We start from the raw sequence: 19,683 nt of genomic DNA on the forward strand, positions 1-19,683 counted from the left end.
GCACCGAGCAGATGAAATGTGTGTGTGTGTGTGTGTGCACCACTGCGCTTCACAGTGAAGAGATCATATGAGGTGCGAGACTTTTGTTGGTGGATGGTGTTTACTGCCCTCTACTGGTAGAGGAAGGTACTATGGGAGTCCCCCACTCCATCAGTGGCTTGTACAATTGCACTGAACAGGGATGTGATATATTTTCATGCCTAAATATCAATAATACTTATTAACTTATGATGGAAAAACACTTTGAAAACTGCAAATCATAACCTCATACGTGTCGTTTTGTGTGTGGTCGTAGAGACAGAAGGTAATCTGGAAATAAAGCGGTCATAAAGACGGTCACACCAAACTTCTGCTAAGATAAAAAGGTTTCTATTATTGCAAGGCTGTGATATTTTCCCGAAACTCACCAATCAGCTCGTTTCCCCTTTACATTCAGAAATGAGGAACACACAGTAGAACTTAATTTGATGCATGGCTGACAAATTAGTTAAGTGAGTAGGCAGAGATTTGGACATTTGGGCGATTTGTCATAACGCAAAAACGAATTACACAACTGAATGAGCAGTACTAGTTTTAGTGCACTATTTGCAACTTTAGAAATGATGTGGTCACATTTGGCTGAGTGAAAAAACAATTTCACGACATAATCTCATTTTAATTGCTGACAGTATATAATACACCCGAGACCAAGACATATGGACAAATTTGAAGTTGATCACAGTGAAACTCCAGGAGGAATTCCATCAGATACAACACATGCAAAACCTCTGAATGTGCCCCCCCCCCCCCCCCCAATCGCCAGGGGTCAATTGAACACTCTGTGACGTTGCAAACAAAAAAAAAGGATAAATTAATTAATAAAAATCAGGGAGCGGAAGTATTTTAAACTTAAACTTGATGTTTAAATGAATATAAGTGTTTTTTTTGGATAAAATGTTGACCTTTTCTCTCTCTTCTATCCAGAAGAGACCATCACGGGGGGATGAGAAATCCCAACACACTTGTCATGCTTGGACGCCAATAAATCGCACAACCATGGAGGGAGAGAATCTACTGAACTCCACCGTGAATAGCACCGCGATGGACATCCACCCAGGGACTCACAACCTCTGGGAGGTGATCACCATCGCGACCGTGTCGGCGATAGTCAGCCTCATCACCATCGTGGGCAATGTCTTGGTGATGCTCTCGTTTAAAGTCAACAGCCAGCTGAAGACGGTGAACAATTACTACCTGCTGAGTCTGGCAGCTGCGGACCTCATCATAGGTGTTTTCTCCATGAATCTATATACCTCTTATATACTGATGGGCTACTGGGCCTTGGGAAACCTCGCCTGTGACCTGTGGTTGGCTGTAGACTACGTAGCCAGTAATGCGTCCGTCATGAACTTGTTGGTGATCAGTTTCGACAGATATTTCTCCATCACCAGGCCTCTGACATACAGGGCCAAAAGGACTCCTAAACGAGCGGGGATTATGATAGGCTTAGCCTGGCTGGTGTCTCTCATCCTGTGGGCTCCGCCGATACTCTGCTGGCAGTACTTTGTGGGGAAACGGACAGTCCCGGAGAAGCAGTGCCAGATCCAGTTTTTCTCAGAGCCCGTAATAACCTTTGGGACAGCAATTGCAGCCTTTTACATCCCTGTGTCAGTCATGACAATCCTCTACTGTCGAATCTACAAGGAGACGGAGAAGAGGACCAAGGACCTGGCTGAACTTCAGGGGATTAACCATAGCAAAGACTCTGGGGTCAGTCAGCCTCAGAAGACCATTATCCGATCCTGTTTTAGCTATAAAAAAACTTCCCAAGACAGAAACCAAGCCTCCTGGTCATCTTCCAACAGGAGCAATGCCACCAAATCAGCGGCCAGCACAAATGACGAGTGGTCCAGAGCTGGTCAGCTGACCACCTTCAACAGTTATGCCTCCTCGGATGACGAGGACAAGCCCGTTTCACCAGGAGGCTTCCAAGCCCCAGACAGGGACCAGGCCTGCGACACGAGCAAGAGCGGAGTGGGCAGTGAGAGCAAGCAGCTCGGCAGCTTCGACGAAGACAACTTCTTCCAGATGCTGCCAAAAAGCAACTCTCAGAGGAGCGGCAAGTGCGTGTCGTACAAGTTCAAAGCCACGGCCAAAGACGCTCACGGCGAGCACCAGGGCAAGAACGGGGACGCCAAAATGACGTCGTCGACGTTCTCCTCGGCCGAGTCCATGAGCGCTCCGTCCACGTCCTCCGCGTCTAAACCCATAGACGCCATCCTGAAAAGCCAGATCACCAAGCGGAAGAGGATGGTGCTGATCAAGGAGCGAAAGGCAGCTCAGACTCTGAGCGCCATCTTGCTGGCGTTCATCCTGACGTGGACGCCCTACAACATCATGGTGCTCATTTCGACCTTCTGCTCGGACTGCATCCCCCTCTCCCTGTGGCATCTCGGCTACTGGCTGTGCTACGTCAACAGCACGGTTAATCCCATGTGCTACGCCCTGTGCAACAAGACCTTTCAGAAGACCTTTCGCATGCTCTTGCTCTGTCAGTGGAAGAAGAAAAGGATTGAGGAGAAACTGTACTGGTACGGACAGAATCCCGTGGTCAGCTCCAAACTCACATGAATTAATGCTTTCTGAGATGAACGGTGACAGCAGTAAATTGTCTGGAATTCATATATATATATATATATATATATATATATATATATATATATATATATATATATATGTATATGTATATATATATATATATATATATATATATATATATATATATACTTATATGTGTTGGTCAGCAGTTATTTCTGCTCAGACTATGAAAATGGAAGCACATGTTAAACTGGTCTGAATATGCTTTAATCAATGACAGTGTACATAGTTTTAAAAAGGAAAGATTGGTGCTTTCATACAAAAAATGCCATCAATTATAACACATGTATTATTTCCTATTTTAGTGTATTTGTATTCAAGTTGCACTGTCTAATAACTGACTTGCTATATAGGTTCAAAATTGTCGGGGCTGTGTTCGTACTGAGGAGTTGGTTTATATATTTTAAGGGCTAATACGTGTCATGTCTTCTTGATGTTGGAATCTGCTTGCAAAGTCAAAATCAAATCGAATCAATGTGCTGTTGTCGTTTGTAAGAGGAGTGAATATAAATGAATATCTGTGGTTCTCATTTGACACGTTCTGTCCCGTAAAGTGTAATTATTCCATGAATTGAATTTACAAAAATAATAAATAATATTAAATGAAAGCCTACCCGAACAACAAAAACAACATTTTCATAAAGTTGACGTTAAAATACGTTACAAACTCGCCGAAGAGTATCACTGTTTACAACAGTTCACGGAGGATTAAGAGCACATATAACGAGTATTTAATTTTATTTTTTTATTATCCTCAGGTTTTTTTATTTATTGAATTTTTTTTCCTTTTGAGTATTTAAATACAGTATTTGTACAGTAACCGAATCAATTTCTCATCATATCTTTGTTGTATTTCTGGTAAACTTGTAATGTCCTGTGGCAAAACAAAACTTTTTTTTTTTTCTTGGTAGGAAGAGTAACCAAAAGATATTTTACATGTGTCATAAACGAAACACTTTCTTGCTGCTGTAAAAAAAAAAAAAAACAGAACTCTGCACTTACTTGAGGAATGAAAGGCACTGTTTTGCTGCTTGTATTGATATGCTGGAAAAAGACTTGATGCATTTTTTTTTTTTATAACTTTGTTTGTGTTCAACTCTTCGTTCTTTGGTATTTCGCGATTATGTTCATGGAATTTCTGAATAAAATGTGCTGAAGTCAGTGTGTGGAGAGATGTCCTTAAAAAACAGCAACATAAAAAAACTAATTTCTTAAGAATTAGTCCCTTAAGAACCTCACAGCTCATCCTTCTTGCAGTCTTTGCTCTGAATCAGTTTCAGTGTGTCTGAAGGTCTCACCATCATCCACGCGTACTTGCACAGTCGCTCCTTGTTGCAGTCCTTCTGCCAGTAGATGACGTTCCTGCGGTTTAGGTTAGCACCGGCACAGGCGTCGTACCACCACCCTCCGCCAGGCACGCCCTGAAACTCCAACTTGGCACAGTTTTGAAAGTAGTTATCGTTGTCTCGGTCTTTCGTGGTGAATTTCTGGTTGTCGTGTAGATAGTTCTCCGTGTCCAGGGTCAAAGCGTCCACAGAGTTGCCCTGGAACAGCCCCAGCCTTAGCCTGTATGCCGAGGCCTCATCCTCCACTAGAAACGGGTCATATTCACCCATCTTGGTGATGGCATCTGGGTCCACTAGTTTTACTCCCAGTTTGTAGCGTGCAGGGCCTCGGGTGAGCTGATGAAGATATCCATTCCCAAGCCAGTGATCCCCAGAGACACGGCCAAAGCCAAGCTTGTACTCAGCCCAGGTGCGATCGAAATCTACGCTGCTGTTAACGGTGATGTGCTGCACGACGGTCCATCCTCCCTCCCGCATGGCGCAGTAAGCCACGATGGGGGAGTCGCCAGGCTGGATTAGGTACAGCCCGTCATGGGCCTGGCCTGAAGACATCATCAACATTTCATGGCAGTCCCTGGGCGGCACTGGTGAGCAAAGAAACAAATCAGCCACGACTTTGAATCAATAACAGGGAAAGGTTTAAAAAATGGAAAGACGGGGAGGTGATTAGATCAGATTAGATCTGATTAGATCAGATTAGATCTGATCACCACTCAAAGCGCTTTACCCTACAGTTTTGCCACAACTTGGGGCATAAGTGTATTGCCCAGGAAAACATCAGCATGTAGACTAGCAGAGTGTGTGATCACGACCTTCCTGTTGGAATATGATCCATAATACCACTGATATATGGCCATTCTGTAATCCCCATGATGGCATAGTGATGTTAACAGTCTTTAAAAAGGTTTTCTGTCGTCCAACTGAGTGAAATCAGCTTCATGTAGCTGCACCGGGCTTTAACGTCCCATTTAGTGGGTCCAGAAAGTAATAGAACAGCGACAATGTTGCTCCATGACTTCCACGGGAAATGTAAAAAAAGAACCTTGATCAATTGCCAAACTCTTCCTATTGTCTGTCTATCTTACTGAGGTAAACAAATGACCTCACACGGCACATACTGTACAGTAGTGAGTCACTGAGCAATTAAGATCTACATTCTGGAATTTGACCAACACCCACAAGGAAAAAAGCATGCATGAGGCTGTTTCATACAAGCACATGTTCATTCACATCAGTGACATATACGGGTCTACCCTAAAACGGAGTGAATACCTCTCATTTGACGGTTTCGCACCAGGTTATGTTCATCCGGGGGAAGCAGATGCAGGTTCTCAGCTTGCAGATGCTCCGCAGTGACTCCAGCGACACACAGCAGTAGCAGGGCGGCTGCCTGCAGCCGGCATCTCAAACGCCTCATCCTTCACTTTCCCTGTGTTTAGGTGATTGATATTACAAGTGTCTTATTCAGTTCAATGAACAGTCCAAGACGTGCTAATTTAAAGAAATTGAGGGTGCTTACCTTCACTTAGGAACCCTTACTAAAGGTGGCAGAAATATGTTGTGAAGTGAATCTTCTCCTACTAGAGTATTAGTCCAGAATGCAAACAAACTAAGGCCGTCTGCTGCTGCAGACAGATTCAGAGTTCAATGAATGGCAGGTCTTCTCACACAGCCTCTCCTGTCCAGTCACGGCTGGACTTCAGCCTCGGGTTCACATCACAATGACAGACACCAAGCCTCCACTTATCTGTGTCAAGTGAGATAAAGCTGCATGCAAATCACAGAGAGTCGTGAACAGGGTAAACCCGTATCTCTGTCCCTGTTTAAATCACTTCAAGATTGAGTGAGACTGAAGTCCAGGCCGGACTGAAACAACTGCAATTTGCTGCTGGGAATTGACTGTACTAAAACATTTTTTTATTTTATTGATCAAAAATAAGCTTAATACAATACATTAAGTACAAATTTGAATTCTTACAATCGTCAAAGCCTACAGTATACAAGAAAAGGCACAACTCTATACAAACAAGGCACAGTAATAAGACAATACAAAAAAAGCAGCTCCTGTCTAAGATTTCCAAAGAAACCTCTGTGATCTGGCTCTTCACTGCTGCCAGGTAAGTTGAGACAGGAAAGAGTCAACGACCTACGGGAGAGAAGATTACGTAAGCGTGACACATTTCTTGTACAGTGTGTACAGGCGTTAGAACTCTCAAAGTCAACAATAACAACGGTAATGTTGTGTTGTGTATACTCAGCACTGACCTTCACCATGTCTCCCGCAGCTCCCGGAACACATTTCAAAAAAGGTTCCTCCAGCCAGAACTCCAACAACTGCTGATTAAAGACTTGGAAATTCCTGTGACAACGTACAAATACACGATTACAATGGTTTTGGATCCACACGTTGTTGTGACACTGCACGGGCACTTACTTCTCTAACCGAGGCGATGATCCAGTACAACCACTTTCTCTTAGCTCCTTCCACCATTTTTTCAAAACTGCATTTAGCCAGTTTAAGCCAACTACAAGGTACCTGTGAGTATAAAAGGACACGGATTCTATGTGCACTTTGTTATTTATTTTGTAATTGTTCTGTTAAAATTGCAGTAATTATCCACTCACTCTTCATATGGGTTGTTGAGGACTTTTCTAACTAAAGGAAAGAGGTCAACACAGCAGCCGATGGTAATCCCCGAGGACTCCTTGTCAATGCTGTGGGATTTTTATTTATATTCATTCATTCCAAAGTAAATGATACATATTTGACTTGCAAACTGTGCGACTTGTGATGTTAAATGTGATGTTTACCTTTTGCTTATTAGGGGGAGAAAATCGACAAACACACCCGTGTCTTGGATTCTGCACAAAAGGATTCAGAGTGATATATTTGACATTCAAACAGAGTGCATGTCAATTTGTGCTTAGAACCAACAGCACACAACATACCTGAGAAAGTATGTCAATAACTCTCCAACGTTTCTCTGCCACAGTGTTAGAGCTACTTTCAGCTTTAGGTTTCTTCCAAAGAGCACGTCAGTCATTGTACTATGATCCTTTGTGAGCTGAAAAACAAAATAAATGATGCATTTCGAGAAAAGAACCAACAATATAATAACCAACTACTGTTTCTGACCTCAGTCAGTGTAGAGAACTCAGCTTTTTCAGAACCAGCTCGACCAGCCCTGTCATTATGGCAGACATTCAGTGGGAAATCCAGTCGATCCGTGTCAAATATTTCCTGCTGCACATCCTGTCGGCGACTCATCTCATTCTCCTTGTTCACGGCATTGCACGTCCGTCCAGACCCAAGCTGCTTCCTACGAGCCATCGTCAGGTGATGAGTCTTCCTTTTACATGACACTACTCGCTTCACTCTGCCCGGGTTGTTACCAGAGCGGCTCACTGAATACCTGGGTGGAGTAAAACGTACATACTAGTCTGGGTGAAGGAAAAATACAGAACGTATGTGACTGAATGTGCTGGTGCAAAACACAAACTACGCACAACCCACCTCTTCTTAAATAATTCCTCTTTCTTATCATAATCCACCTGCACAGAAGAATACAATTTACACTGAGATGATATACAGCTGAAGAGGTTGGTTATCTTGGAAAATTTGATTTGTGTTTTTGTATTGAGGAACTCAGCTCACCTCGTTTGTGTTTCTCATCATCTCATGATGATAGGTCACTTTATACTGAGCTGAATCCTGATGGAAGACCTGCTCGAGATTTTCATAGTCTCCATCCTCACTGTTGGAGTCCATCATATCTACAGAGAGAGAGGCCATTTGAAAACAGATCACAAACTGCATATTTAATTTTAGCTCTTATATGAATGATACACAAACTTGCTTAACTTAATAAAAATGAATTGAACAACACTGTGTGGACTACAATCTACATAATTTGCCTTGTATATTTCACATAAACATGACATGAACAGGTTTTGCCAAATAAAGGTGGATGTAAAAAAATGAGTGCATTTAGCAGCATTTATCAAGTTTATAACAACAAAAATTAGTAAAGTAATACTTGGCCACGTCATTAAATTATTAAAAAGTAAACTGGAAGAAAAATTGTCTCGATTAATTGTTCTACCTTAACTCAACAGTATGAGTGCAAGTAAGCTATGTCCGTAGCATAGATATTTACAACGGTTTCCTGGAAGTAAAACTCAATTTCCCATGATTCATTGCGGCATTATTGTTCCTACACAATGACGTCGTAGTCCGGAACTGCTGTCATCGCTAACAGCTGAGTTGTGTTGTGAGTGTTCTGCGGTTTTATTAATTTAACATTATCGGGCTAACTTGACTTGGAAAGAGTTTGTGCTTTTAGGTTAACTTATTCCCTGACATTTAACTGTAAGTGTTGCTCAAAGACAAAACGAAAAGTTTTGAAATGCGTAACGTGCTGTTACTTAGCGGTTAATAATTAGTGACTGAGTGAGCCAGCTAGCTTACCGGATGTCAACAAGTCGGACTAATATTGTCACACGCTATGGTTTAACCGGATAGTTGATAACATTGTGATTATTCAGCGACGTCACAGCACTTTACGTGATATAACTGCAAGCGAAAGAGTGTCTCAAATGTACTCACCTCGCTGTTCTTATTCTAGGCAGAGACTATTCATAGATGGACTATTGGATTGTTGCAGAGCAAAGTGACTCAGCTATCATACTCCGCCGGCTCATTCTGACTTGAACTACTGCCCTTTATTAGAGCATAAAGCATTCTATTCATAATGCCGTTTAGGTGATTTGCGCCCTCTAGCGTCAGAACTCACACATTCAATCATATTTACCGAGACAAGTGTCGTTTTCTCAACACTCTAAACACAAAATGAAAAGAGTAATCTCGACTACATTGTCAAAACCACAGTTCCACAGATCTGATGCAAAAATTAAATGCAGCACTCACACCCATGTCCCCTCCACCTAAACAATACACACAGCCTTTTATAGAGCATCAAATAAAATATAATGTAATCAATTCAAAATGTGTTTTACATTAACAAAAAAACCATTGCACAGAAATGAAATGATTATTTAGTATAAATCGTTTGAGTTTGCACAGCTGCAGCCTTAATGAGCCACTCATGGTGTTTTATCCTGATCAGTGAGTTGTATCATTAGCTTGTCTGTGCACTTGAGCTCACTTTCAGTGCAGCACCTCCCCTGAATGCACAGTGAAAAACAACATCAGCTGCTTGTATTGACTCATCATCTCTTTCTACACCATCCTCGCTGACGCCGCTGTTTTGCTGTTTTCTTGCAGTTTCATCATTCAGGTTGACTGATGTTGACCTCCAATCAAAGATTGGAGACTGTGTGTGTGGGCATGCCTTTGTGTGTCGCTGCCAAAGAGCACTGAGTAAACAAAGTCAGGTAAGCCAGAAGTGAAAAAGCTCTTAAAATCATGTGACTGCAGAGAGCAAATCAGTTTTTTTTTCACTTTGTGTGTCGCTTCAGTAGCAAGCGTTCTGTTTCTCAGGTTCAGTGTTAAAATGGTCCATGCTGCCTATGCTGTGTTAAGCCTTGCACCCTTGTTGGTGCTTGGTGTTCCGCCCATCGGGACTCAGCCGGAGCAGGTGCACCTTTCTTATCCAGGTAAGTGCTTGAGCTATTTTTATCCCTGTCATGTGTTTTCATCAAGGGATGCTATTTTCCTTTTATGGGCACAAGCACAGGTCATATGGATTGCAGATGTTTTGTATATATATCTCAACAACATGATGACCAAAAAACAGAAAATCTAACTTGTTGATTCTTTTCTGGAGCACTGCCACAAGTTCACTGAAAGTAAAACATTAATTTTCTCTTCTCCTTTTATCAAAAAGCTTATGTGTCCCATGTAATGCACTAGTCATTGCTCAAGCCAGCCACACTTTGGCTGTAAACTGTGTATAGGGCTCATCAGATACTTTCTCAATAAGTTGTTCAGTTTATTTATTCAATTTCAGAACCTGCATGCCTACAGTATAATATTATAAAGCATTGGTCACAAGCACAGGGCATTTGACCCCTTGACAGGATTTTGACCAATCAGAAGAAAGAAGATTTTTTAGGTCTCTTTTATTTTTTTATTTTTAATAATTATCATATAATCATACAAAGTGACTACACTGAAGACACCCCCAAAAAAGATATAGAGCTGGATAGGCCAACTTATAATTTATACAGTCAGTGCGATGTTTTTGTTCATTCCTCGTGAAGGTGAAACATATGGTAGTCATTTAATCAGTTGATGAATTGAGTACCTGACCAGTCCTCGGCTCAACTCAGCTGTATCTTGCCAGCGGCTAGATCAAAAGTGCCACTCATGTACAAAGTCAGCCTTTTTCATAAGCACGTCTTGGCTTGGCTTTTATCAAAGCACCCGTAAGTGAATCCAGTGGTTCTGTCAGATCCGTCTGTATCCGATTTCAAACAAGTCGAAACCTTGATTCGCAGGAGCGCCAGGTTCCATGGTGGTGACCTGGACCACCTTCAATAAGACGGAGAGCAAGGTGGAGTACGGCCTTCTGGGGGGTCGGCTCTTTGAGATGACAGTCGGAGGCAACAGCACTCTGTTTGTTGACTCAGGAGAGGAGAAGAGAAAGATGTACATCCACAGAGTCACTCTCACAGGCCTCAAACCTGCTGCTGTCTATGGTGGGTAGACTTTTACTGTTCCAGACTCTAACTCTACTATAGACCATGAAGAGTGATATTTTTCAATTTAATTTCAGTGTACCACTGTGGAGGTGACGAGGGCTGGAGTGATGTGTTCTCCTTCATCGCCCTGAATGACAGCACTAGTTTCAGTCCCAGGTTTGCTCTGTACGGTGACATGGGCAACGAGAACCCTCAGTCTCTGGCTCGACTTCAAAAGGAAACGCAGCTTGGCATGTATGATGTCATCCTGCACATAGGTACGATCCATACTCTGTAGTAGCAGTAGTAATAGTAGTAGAGTCATTTTTAGTGGGAGCCCAAGGCGAATTTAGTAAGCCAGCTGAGATCTAACAGAAATAGTCTCATGAATACTACATATCATGATTGTAATTACTATAATCAGTATTATGCTGCATCGAACCAGATGATACTTGCTTGTGCCAGTTCTGCACTGTGTCACTATTTATTTGCTTTTGTCCACTGTCTCGGTTTCATGCCGGAGATTAAAAGAACAGAATTTTTATCTTTTTTTAGATAAAATAGAACAGCACTGTATAATTAATAAGGATAAAGTGTTGTCTCACTGTACTGTGATGATAAAAGTCGCATTCTAATATATTTTCTTTGTTTGTTTTACAGGGGACTTTGCCTATGATATGCATGAGGTATGTTTCACTCTGTTTTTCGAATATCATACACTGTGACGACACCTGAGCTCCGTTTAAATCGCTGACCGCAATCTTTCATCGGCAGCTTATTCTCTTAAAACTGCTCTAATATTCCACTAATTCCTACAATGAAAGCTGAGATAACCACCACTCCACCTTTCCCCCGACCGCCCCCCTCCAACCCCCACCACTGTTTATTATCATTGCATATAAACGCACCCGGCTGTGGTGGAGACATGCAGCGTATGATTAGCATTAATGTGAAATGCCATAAGCCTGTGGTGAAAGATGAGAGTTTGGGTAATGTCACCCGCGTATTTAATGAATATAAAATAATGCCATTCAAAACCCGCTGATCTTTAGTCCCAGTCACATATGATTATTTGCTCATCAGAAAACCTAGCAGCTGTAATCTTTGATATTTAGCAGATATAGCCTTGCCTCGATTGGTAGTATTTTGTTTTAATCAAAGATTTCAGAGTTCCTGCATTATTAATGCATTTTTTTTGGTCTTACTTCAGAGGGAATGGTAATCAGCAGACTCCAGATGCAAAAAATGAATACCTTTGATTCATCCCAATGTGTGTTTTCAGCTTGAATATACAAGCACATCCTGTGGCTTCATTGATATTATAAACACAAAAACAGGTCATTAATGGCTGGTGAATGCCGTCAGAACAGCCATGAACCACAGTGTGTTTTAGACGTTGTGCAAGCCAGTATCAGAATATCATGGTTTCAGTGAGGTTTGTGTGTCAGACTTGAGGAAACATTCCTCCATTCATCTGGAAAATGGATTCAGTCACTTTTTGAAAAAAACTAATTTGGTTAGATATTAGCAAATGAGAAAAATGAAACCTTTTTTTCTGCGGCTAAATCTGTGGAGTCATATGTAATGTTTGAATGTACACTGTTCCAGGATAACGCCAGGATCGGGGACGAGTTCATGAGGCAGATCCAGTCCATAGCCGCCTACGTGCCTTACATGACCTGCCCAGGCAACCATGAAGCTTCATAGTAAGTGGAACTTACTTTGTGACAAGAAAGTGTCATGACACATTCAGAGATGAGGAAGTCCAAATGTTCCCAGACTGTCTTTAGTCTCTCTTCTGCATTCAGTCGGTCAGTGTTTTCTTGCTTTGTTTTTCAAACTACACGTACATGTTCCTGCCGCTACCTTCCACCCCACCCCAAGAAAGCCACAGTTTTTCCGCTATAGGAAACACTTTGGTCTGCCGAAAAACTCCTCCTGTACCATTTGAACAGATGGGAGCTATTTTGGTCTGCGAGGCTTGGAGCAGCGTCAGGAACCGCCAACATCTAAACAAGACGCTGCTCTCCCAAAGAAACATTTATGTGACTAGGAGTCGTATGTTTGTTAGTTTGTTATCTATTAATTGATTCCAGGTCTGACCTGATGGGAAGTGTTTGACAAATGAACTAAGCAGTGAGCAGAGAAGAACTTTGCTGTTTTTCTCTGTTTGTTCGATGATAGTTTGCAAAAAAAAGTTAAGTTAATCCCAAAAAAACATAGTAGCATGTAGTCCAACCATATACATGCAGGAGATGTGCACAGACATGATGACATCATCATCGTGTCTTGCTCCTATAAGCTTGACATTATAACTCTAGAGTGTAGTCGCAGGTTTTGCAAATAAAAAAAACTGTATGTACTAAATAACTATACTGTACAGTATAATGTTACAGTATGTTCTTTTCTTTAATTTTATATATTGCAAAATAAAAATGCATTACAAGTGCTTCGAGTTAGTTAGCCGCGTGTGCTTCTAGATGTCTGATCCAGTACCGTACTATTTATCCAGTGCTGCTTTCTCTTGGCCTTGCCTGTGGCATGTGACTACTACTGCCTGCTCTTTATTAAAGAGCCGCTCACAGTAGTCTCTTTTTCTTGGCGCCGCATCTTGACATAAGAAACTGATAATCAAAAACCAGCTCCCTGCATTACATAACTTCAAATCCAGCTCTTCTCACCCGCTCCTATATGCGTAAATGCGCGCTTTGTTTCCGCGGCGCTGTTAAGCGTCCAAATATTCCAGCTGCTGGCCGCTTGCATTTCTTCCTCACTCTGTTGTGCTCCCTTTTCACTACACTCCTCCGTTCGTCTCTCTTTCCAACCTCAAAAACCTAATGGGTAAAAGGCAATTTAAATTGTGCTGACCACAGAAGTTTTCAGTCAGCATTCCGACAGGATGAGAACAGCGGGTCCACAGAAGATGCTAAGGCCCCAATCAAGACTGTCTTTGTTCACCCAGCACAATGTAAGGTTCATCAGGCCCTCGGGGGGATTTGGGTCTACGGTCAGTGTTTGAAACGGGGTCCTGTGATGCCAGTCAGTGATATGCTTCCCGTACGGCTACCGCTCACTCTCTTCTATTTCTATAACTGCCTGGGTTAAGCTCCTCAGATGATGGAAAGGAAGATCTGATGAGGAGGGAAAATCTTGTTGGGTCACTTTAAAGTCAGATTTTTCACATTGAATTTGACATTCACTAGATTTCGATCTTGATTTGTATTTTAGTGGAACCATACTTTGGGTTTCAGTGGATGACTCATGTGTTACATTGCACTGTCACAGTCCAGATTAATGACACAAATATAAGCTTATCATATTTGCTCTGAATCAGATTTTCCACAGCTTTGCCCCAAAGCAAAAATACTGTAAAGCCTGTGGTGAGGTTGATTTCTCTTGCCTAATCTTTTCCCTTGTGCACGTCTGCTTCTATCGTATTGTTTGGTTCAGACAGACGGTATTATTCCACTAAATCAACAAATTGATTGTTTATTGTTCCAAATGCCTTCCTAGATGCTTGACGATGTCTGCTGGTTCCCATAGTAGCCACAAGATGGAAGTACAAACCCACTTCTGACTGTTCCTGGTTCAGTGCCATGACTGAGAACTCCAGAGCTTAGTTGATTCTCACAGGACCCACATCTCAGCCTTTTGGCTGTATTTTAACTGGAGTGACATGTGTGCTGTGTTTAAGACATTTCATTGTAAATATATAATGTGATGAGACATAGTGGCCTTAGCTATTTAAACCTGACTATAGAAATGTCAGGTGTTGAATTGATCCAGGTTTGTGTGATGATCTCTGATGCAGCCATCATGTAGTTACATTAACCCAGTCAGTGTAGAGATCTGAACTGTCTCAACCCGTCCGTTGACTTTCTCCCCCTCTTACTTACGTAAGAAAAACAATGAACAGTCATTCAAATCACCTCACTTAGTTAATGGCCTGTTGAAAAGACTGGCTTCTGCTTTCATGCTGAAATGAAAAAAATACATGAAAAGAGGTTTGGCCGATTGGCATCACGGAGAGCTTTCTGTGGAAGAGTTTTTTCCCTTTTGCGTAATGCCTCCATTGTACTATTTGGATGCGACACGTTTAATGTGCACGATGCTGCTCGCTTGACGCTCCAACGTTTTTGAGGTGTGTTTCTTTGGTGCAGTCCTAATACGCTTAGACGTAAGTGCTGGTGACCGTGGTAGCAGTGGTACGTACAGTAAATGTCGAAGTGGATTTATCAGCGCAAGCACACGACTATATTGGGATCAAGGAGGGAACCACCATGACTTGATGGTAAAATCACTGCGGAAGAGCCTAAAGATTCAATTTCTGTAAGGACATCTACATCTCAAATTATAGTCCTCTTTTAACAAGTTGTCATGGTTTTAAATGGGTATATTTAGAGGCCCTTTTTCTTGATTCACAGGTGTAGTACACTCAGCCATGGTGGCTCCTGCTTGCTCATCCCATCTCAGCTCCACCCAGGCTTAGTCCGGCGTAGTCCAAATTTTGATTATCTGCCTTCAGAGGCTGGCTATGATTCTAAGCTTTAAAACATCCCCTTAAAAACCTATAGGATGATGTCACGGAGGCTGCAGTACATCCATGTTTTTCTGCAGCCTTTAATTTGGTGGGACAGTCATTGATAGCTTGGCTCCAGTAAAGTGCATGGTTTCTCAGAATATCCGAGAACGGCGAGAAGCAGATGTCACCACCGCAGTTAAAGGGTCATCTTTATCTGATGATATACCACTCTGCGATCGCTGCCAACGAACATTAAACACTGTTATTGAAAGAATTGCCGTCTCATTGTATAGCGAAGCTTGGTATTATCCACGGTGTGTTCTGAATGCGTTGCCGTTTTTTAGTGTACGCACCGCAGAGTAAGAGAGAGCAGCAGTTTGTGGCGTTAATTGCTGTTTTTTTTATATATTCAAGGAATGCAGATTATATGATCTGTCCATCTGATTGCATTTCTCACGATCTTGTTTTGTTCTCAGCAACTTCTCCAACTACAGGAATCGCTTCAGTATGCCCGGCCAGACTGAGGGCTTATGGTACAGGTAAGGGAACAGGACAGGATATAAGAACGTGTTGCCAATCTGGCTCAGACTGACTTAGGCTGAAGCAGGTGACCTTACTACAACCTGGTGGTGATCAATAGAAGACAATCTACGCAGCTGTGTGTACAAAGAGAGAAAGGAGAAATAAGTTATTTGCATATAGAGTCCATTTATGAAGTATCTGTAAGAGTCAGCATAGTGAGGGTGGAAGCAGAGTTTGGTCAGCCCTTACATATACAACTTATCTCAGGGACATAACAGCTACACAAATCACTGTGTGACTCATAGACCACTTCAGACCTCCTTTACTCAGACAGCATGATGATACCCTACGAACGCACGGGCCTTGCTGTCCCTTCCTCAATCCTTGACCCTACATTCAAATAGGCCTGTGCACAGTTAAGAAGAAGGGGAGGCAAAGAAGAACAGCAAATGTACTGGAAACAGACATCACACATGTACAGAACACCCGCCTTTCAGTGAAGCATCGTTGCAAGCACTCACAGACACTCTATGAGTCTAACCCTTAGGTCTCAAGTTCAATGTGTGAGGAAAAGCTTGAGAGACACAAATGTACTGTATGTTATCTCAGTAATGTACATTGTCTGTATGTATGCCAGTGACAAAACACCTGTATTCTGTATTTGTTACACAATCTGTAGGTTAACAAGCCACCTGTTCTTGCTCTCATGCTTCATGTACTACATCAAGGCTGTGTATAATTTTAAATAATGTGTGTCCACAGCTGGAACCTGGGGGCAGCACACATAATCTCCTTCTCCACTGAGGTTTATTTCTATCTTGAGTTTGGCTTGGAGCTCCTCTTCAAGCAGTACGAATGGCTGAAGAAAGACCTGGAGGTTAATGACCACTGATGATTGGCTAAGTGCTCTCCTTTGTTCCCATGTTTGCTCTCTGTCTCTCTCCAACTTCCATTCATCTTTCAAAGTAGTTCCATTCTGGTTTTCTCTTTATAAACTTGCTGATGTGTCAAGCTGTCTCACGTACAATTGTCCTATCTCTCTCTCCGTATGCTTTTTTTGGCTCCCGTGCACATACGCGCGTCCTCACTTCTTCCCTTTTTCCTCGTCTAGGACGCCAACAAGCCAGAAAACAGAGCTGCACGTCCATGGATCATCACAATGGGACACAGGCCGATGTACTGCTCCGATGATGACCAGGATGACTGCACCAAGTTTGATTCCTATGTGAGTTCAAACTGCAGAATTCAATCATCCTTTTTTTTATGAGGAAAACAACACAAACTATGTACCTGACATGACTTTATTTCATTTGCCCAACCCAGAAACTTCATCAATGCCTGAAGATATTATTTCCTTTCATTTGCTCGGTCGTACAAAGAACATCATGTCTGTATTTTTCAAAGCTTCACATGTCTCATCGATGTATTTGTAAGCTTTGTTTTCGGTGGAGTTGCCCGACACTTTGATTGCCTCTGGTAGCAGACGTGTCAGGCGTGTTGCAAGCTGGCCCTGCGCACGGTAATGCTGTCATAATCACTGTAAATTGGACCAAATAGTTTCCAGTTAAAATAACCCCTCTCAGCACTTGGCAGTACTCGGAGAAAGACTGGCATGGGCATAATGGGGCTTCACCAGGTTGTGTTTCATGCACTAATGTAAGTTCATGCCATCGTTATACCTCTCTGCTACCTCTCAGGTCAGACTGGGTCGGAATGACACCAAACCGCCAGCTCCTGGGCTCGAGGATCTATTTTACCGCTACGGTATGTTCCCTATTCGACAACCAGCTGTGCGCTGCTAATGGGTGTTTTAAGATCACAAATTTGCACGTTCAGACAGAGCTGAGAAATCCAAACATTTATTTAAAAAACAGGCTTTCGGTTTGGCTGACGTCCCACCAGTCGTTTTCCTTATGTTTTCATTGTATTGCATTTCGTAGGCTTTTGTTTGTTGCATTTAATTATTTAACTGTTTGACTGTAGTTGATTGCTAAAAATGTCAAAATGAAACGAGCAGGGGATCTGAGTCGACACAGCAGCATGTGTGTGTGAAAGAGCTGTTTGTGTAGTTTCTTATGGTCGGTTGTTGACTATCATTACTTCCACAGGAGTGGATCTGGAGCTGTGGGCACATGAACACACATATGAGAGACTGTGGCCTGTCTATGGTGACAAGGTCAGCTCTCACATATCTTACGGAAATCTTGTCTCCTATTGTTTTGGATCAAATCGATAGAGTCGTTCTACTTTTATTCTTCAGGTGTACAACGGCAGCAAAGAGCAGCCATATCGGAACCCAAAAGCTCCAGTTCACATCATCACAGGCTCTGCTGTAAGTACTTTACATCCATCCATGTCCATGTTAATGTTCCCACAAGGATCAATGCACGAACTGACAACAACATCAACAAAAACAATGTTATGTATTGTACCCGGTCCCGTCTGTGCTGCAGCTGCTCTGCCACAAGAGTTTAGCACCAGCTGTTCCTTTGGTTAAGTGTTTTCTGATGTGGTCGCCAGCAGTGCAGGGCATGCTTTCTCATCCAGCCACAGAGGGATTAGTCATTATCATATCGAAGTGCAGCCAGACTCACACCGAGGCCTAGCCACAGTTGTAAATGTCACACTGGTCTTTGTGGGGGAGAGAGAGGAACAGAGGAATGTCTATCACTCACAGGTTCAGTTCAATCGCTGTTGTTTCGTCTGCAGGGCTGCAGAGAGAGGACTGACAGGTTCAATCCAAACCCTAAAGACTGGAGCGCCTTCCGCAGCACGGACTACGGCTACACCCGCATGCAAGTGGTCAACATGACTCATCTTTACATGGAGCAGGTCTCCGATGACCAGGTGAGCATGCATGAAACACGCTCACACAAGCAAAGCAAAGCACAGGTGAAAGGATACAGTTAAGGTTGTTGCTTAAATCATAACAAAGCCCTCTTCTGTCTTTCAGTATGGTAAGGTCATTGACAGCATATGGGTGGTGAAGGAACAGCATGGCTGCTCTGCCTGGTTTTGAAGACTGTCCTTCCTAAATTACACTCTTCAGCTCAGGGAATGCACTTTGAACTGTGAACAAGCACCAATTACATCGTGGTTTTAAAAGATATTCATTCTTATTCTCTATCTTCCACATGAGGGCTGCGGGTCACTGGAGCCGATCCCAGCTGACACAGGGCAAAAGGGGTGGGTACACCCTGGACATCACAGCGCCAACACACGGACACAAAACAACCATTCACTCTCACGTTCACATGGAGAAAACCCCCACACACACACATGCCAACTTCATGCAGGAACACAGTGCTAGCCACTACGCCGCCATGTGGCCCTAAAAGATATGAATGCATCTTTAAATTTTAAATATTTTTATGTATTGTATTTCTGGATTTGGTCACTGTGGTTTAAAGCTGGAATAGACCCATCATTATTGTGTAAAATTGATTGCATAGAGTAATGTTGATAGGAAAGTATCTGCTTTGTCTTGCTTTAACTATGTTTTTATATCAATCAACCAATCTTTACTTGTAGAGCACTTTTCATACAAATGACACGCCATGCAAAAATGCTTCAAATAAACAGCTAAATGTCCACAGCTAAGACATTAAGACGAGTTTTTTTTGATAATAGTGAAAACACACATGTCCTTATCAGGGTCTTGGTACTGCTGAAGCACAAGTTATCCACTGACAACAGACGCAGACATCCAAAGTTTGGCAAACGCTAAACTTCAGAGAATACTTTTCTTTGGAGGAAATACACGTCGACAGATCCAGTCTCGCCTCTATCACTCTATCAAGATGACAGAGTAGCCTCGCTTGGCTCTTTCTATCGGGAAACTGGAACCTCACTTCGTTGTCCATCTGTGTGGCCACCGAGAGACAAAAACACATGGAAGTCTACGCCCACACAGAATGAACTGTTATGTAATTCAGAGGTGCTTGTGGCTTGGGCATGAGGCACTTTCCATCAGAGGAGCGTTGCTCGTGCCATGACTCTCACCAGTGTGGTGTT

At 42.5% G+C, this 19,683-nt stretch overlaps 4 protein-coding genes across 7 annotated transcripts; 2 read left to right on the top strand and 2 right to left on the bottom strand.

Moving 5' to 3' along the window:
• The first annotated feature begins 1,035 nt into the window (after positions 1-1,035).
• chrm5a (cholinergic receptor, muscarinic 5a) lies at positions 1,036-2,682 on the top strand. The gene has a single exon (XM_058615261.1). The coding sequence runs from the start codon at positions 1,036-1,038 to the stop codon at positions 2,608-2,610; it is 1,575 nt and encodes a 524-aa protein (XP_058471244.1). The 3' UTR covers positions 2,611-2,682.
• A 140-nt stretch (positions 2,683-2,822) lies between these two features.
• zgc:194887 (uncharacterized protein LOC571819 homolog) lies at positions 2,823-5,685 on the bottom strand. Its single transcript, XM_058615267.1, has 3 exons — positions 5,503-5,685; positions 5,256-5,412; positions 2,823-4,567 (listed from the first exon to the last, which is right to left on the bottom strand). Exons 2-3 carry the CDS (start codon positions 5,398-5,400, stop codon positions 3,873-3,875), a joined length of 840 nt encoding a protein of 279 aa, XP_058471250.1. The 5' UTR covers positions 5,401-5,412; positions 5,503-5,685; the 3' UTR covers positions 2,823-3,872.
• A 208-nt stretch (positions 5,686-5,893) lies between these two features.
• LOC131444690 (KATNB1-like protein 1) lies at positions 5,894-8,716 on the bottom strand. The gene is made up of 10 exons (XM_058615266.1): positions 8,590-8,716; positions 7,639-7,757; positions 7,498-7,535; positions 7,120-7,396; positions 6,933-7,048; positions 6,795-6,845; positions 6,609-6,698; positions 6,418-6,519; positions 6,249-6,342; positions 5,894-6,129 (listed from the first exon to the last, which is right to left on the bottom strand). Exons 2-10 carry the CDS (start codon positions 7,753-7,755, stop codon positions 6,088-6,090), a joined length of 927 nt encoding a protein of 308 aa, XP_058471249.1. The 5' UTR covers positions 7,756-7,757; positions 8,590-8,716; the 3' UTR covers positions 5,894-6,087.
• Positions 8,203-19,271, top strand: acp7 (acid phosphatase 7, tartrate resistant (putative)). Of its 4 annotated transcripts, none has more exons than XM_058615263.1 (15): positions 8,203-8,254; positions 9,268-9,377; positions 9,462-9,599; positions 10,443-10,643; positions 10,721-10,903; positions 11,286-11,311; positions 12,234-12,331; positions 15,624-15,686; positions 16,432-16,546; positions 16,781-16,894; positions 17,367-17,433; positions 17,778-17,845; positions 17,930-18,001; positions 18,379-18,516; positions 18,623-19,271. In XM_058615263.1, the coding sequence occupies exons 3-15, from the start codon at positions 9,497-9,499 to the stop codon at positions 18,686-18,688; spliced, it is 1,314 nt and encodes a 437-aa protein (XP_058471246.1). In that variant the 5' UTR covers positions 8,203-8,254; positions 9,268-9,377; positions 9,462-9,496; the 3' UTR covers positions 18,689-19,271. The 4 variants fall into 4 exon arrangements, with proteins under 4 accessions (XP_058471246.1, XP_058471245.1, XP_058471247.1 ...); XM_058615262.1 differs by lacking the exon at positions 8,203-8,254 and adding an exon at positions 8,261-8,352; XM_058615264.1 differs by lacking the exon at positions 8,203-8,254 and adding an exon at positions 8,261-8,352 and having other exon boundaries at positions 9,465-9,599.
• Positions 19,272-19,683: the final 412 nt, after the last annotated feature.

This window comes from Solea solea, chromosome 18, assembly GCF_958295425.1.
Source record: "Solea solea chromosome 18, fSolSol10.1, whole genome shotgun sequence".
Lineage (NCBI taxonomy): Eukaryota > Metazoa > Chordata > Actinopteri > Pleuronectiformes > Soleidae > Solea > Solea solea.

Coding starts and splice junctions, on each gene's coding strand:
- acp7 (XM_058615263.1), top strand. CDS start 9,497: ATGGTCCATGCTGCCTATGCTGTGTTAAGCCTTGCACCCTTGTTGGTG. Junction 12,332..15,623: donor GGCAACCATGAAGCTTCATA/GTAAGTGGAACT, acceptor TTTTGTTCTCAG/CAACTTCTCCAACTACAGGA. Junction 18,517..18,622: donor AGCAGGTCTCCGATGACCAG/GTGAGCATGCAT, acceptor TCTGTCTTTCAG/TATGGTAAGGTCATTGACAG.
- LOC131444690 (XM_058615266.1), bottom strand. CDS start 7,755: ATGATGGACTCCAACAGTGAGGATGGAGACTATGAAAATCTCGAGCAG. Junction 7,397..7,497: donor GAGGAATTATTTAAGAAGAG/GTGGGTTGTGCG, acceptor TACTCCACCCAG/GTATTCAGTGAGCCGCTCTG. Junction 6,846..6,932: donor TTATTGACATACTTTCTCAG/GTATGTTGTGTG, acceptor CCTTTTGTGCAG/AATCCAAGACACGGGTGTGT.
- zgc:194887 (XM_058615267.1), bottom strand. CDS start 5,400: ATGAGGCGTTTGAGATGCCGGCTGCAGGCAGCCGCCCTGCTACTGCTG. Junction 4,568..5,255: donor GCGAAACCGTCAAATGAGAG/GTATTCACTCCG, acceptor TTTGCTCACCAG/TGCCGCCCAGGGACTGCCAT.
- chrm5a (XM_058615261.1), top strand. CDS start 1,036: ATGGAGGGAGAGAATCTACTGAACTCCACCGTGAATAGCACCGCGATG.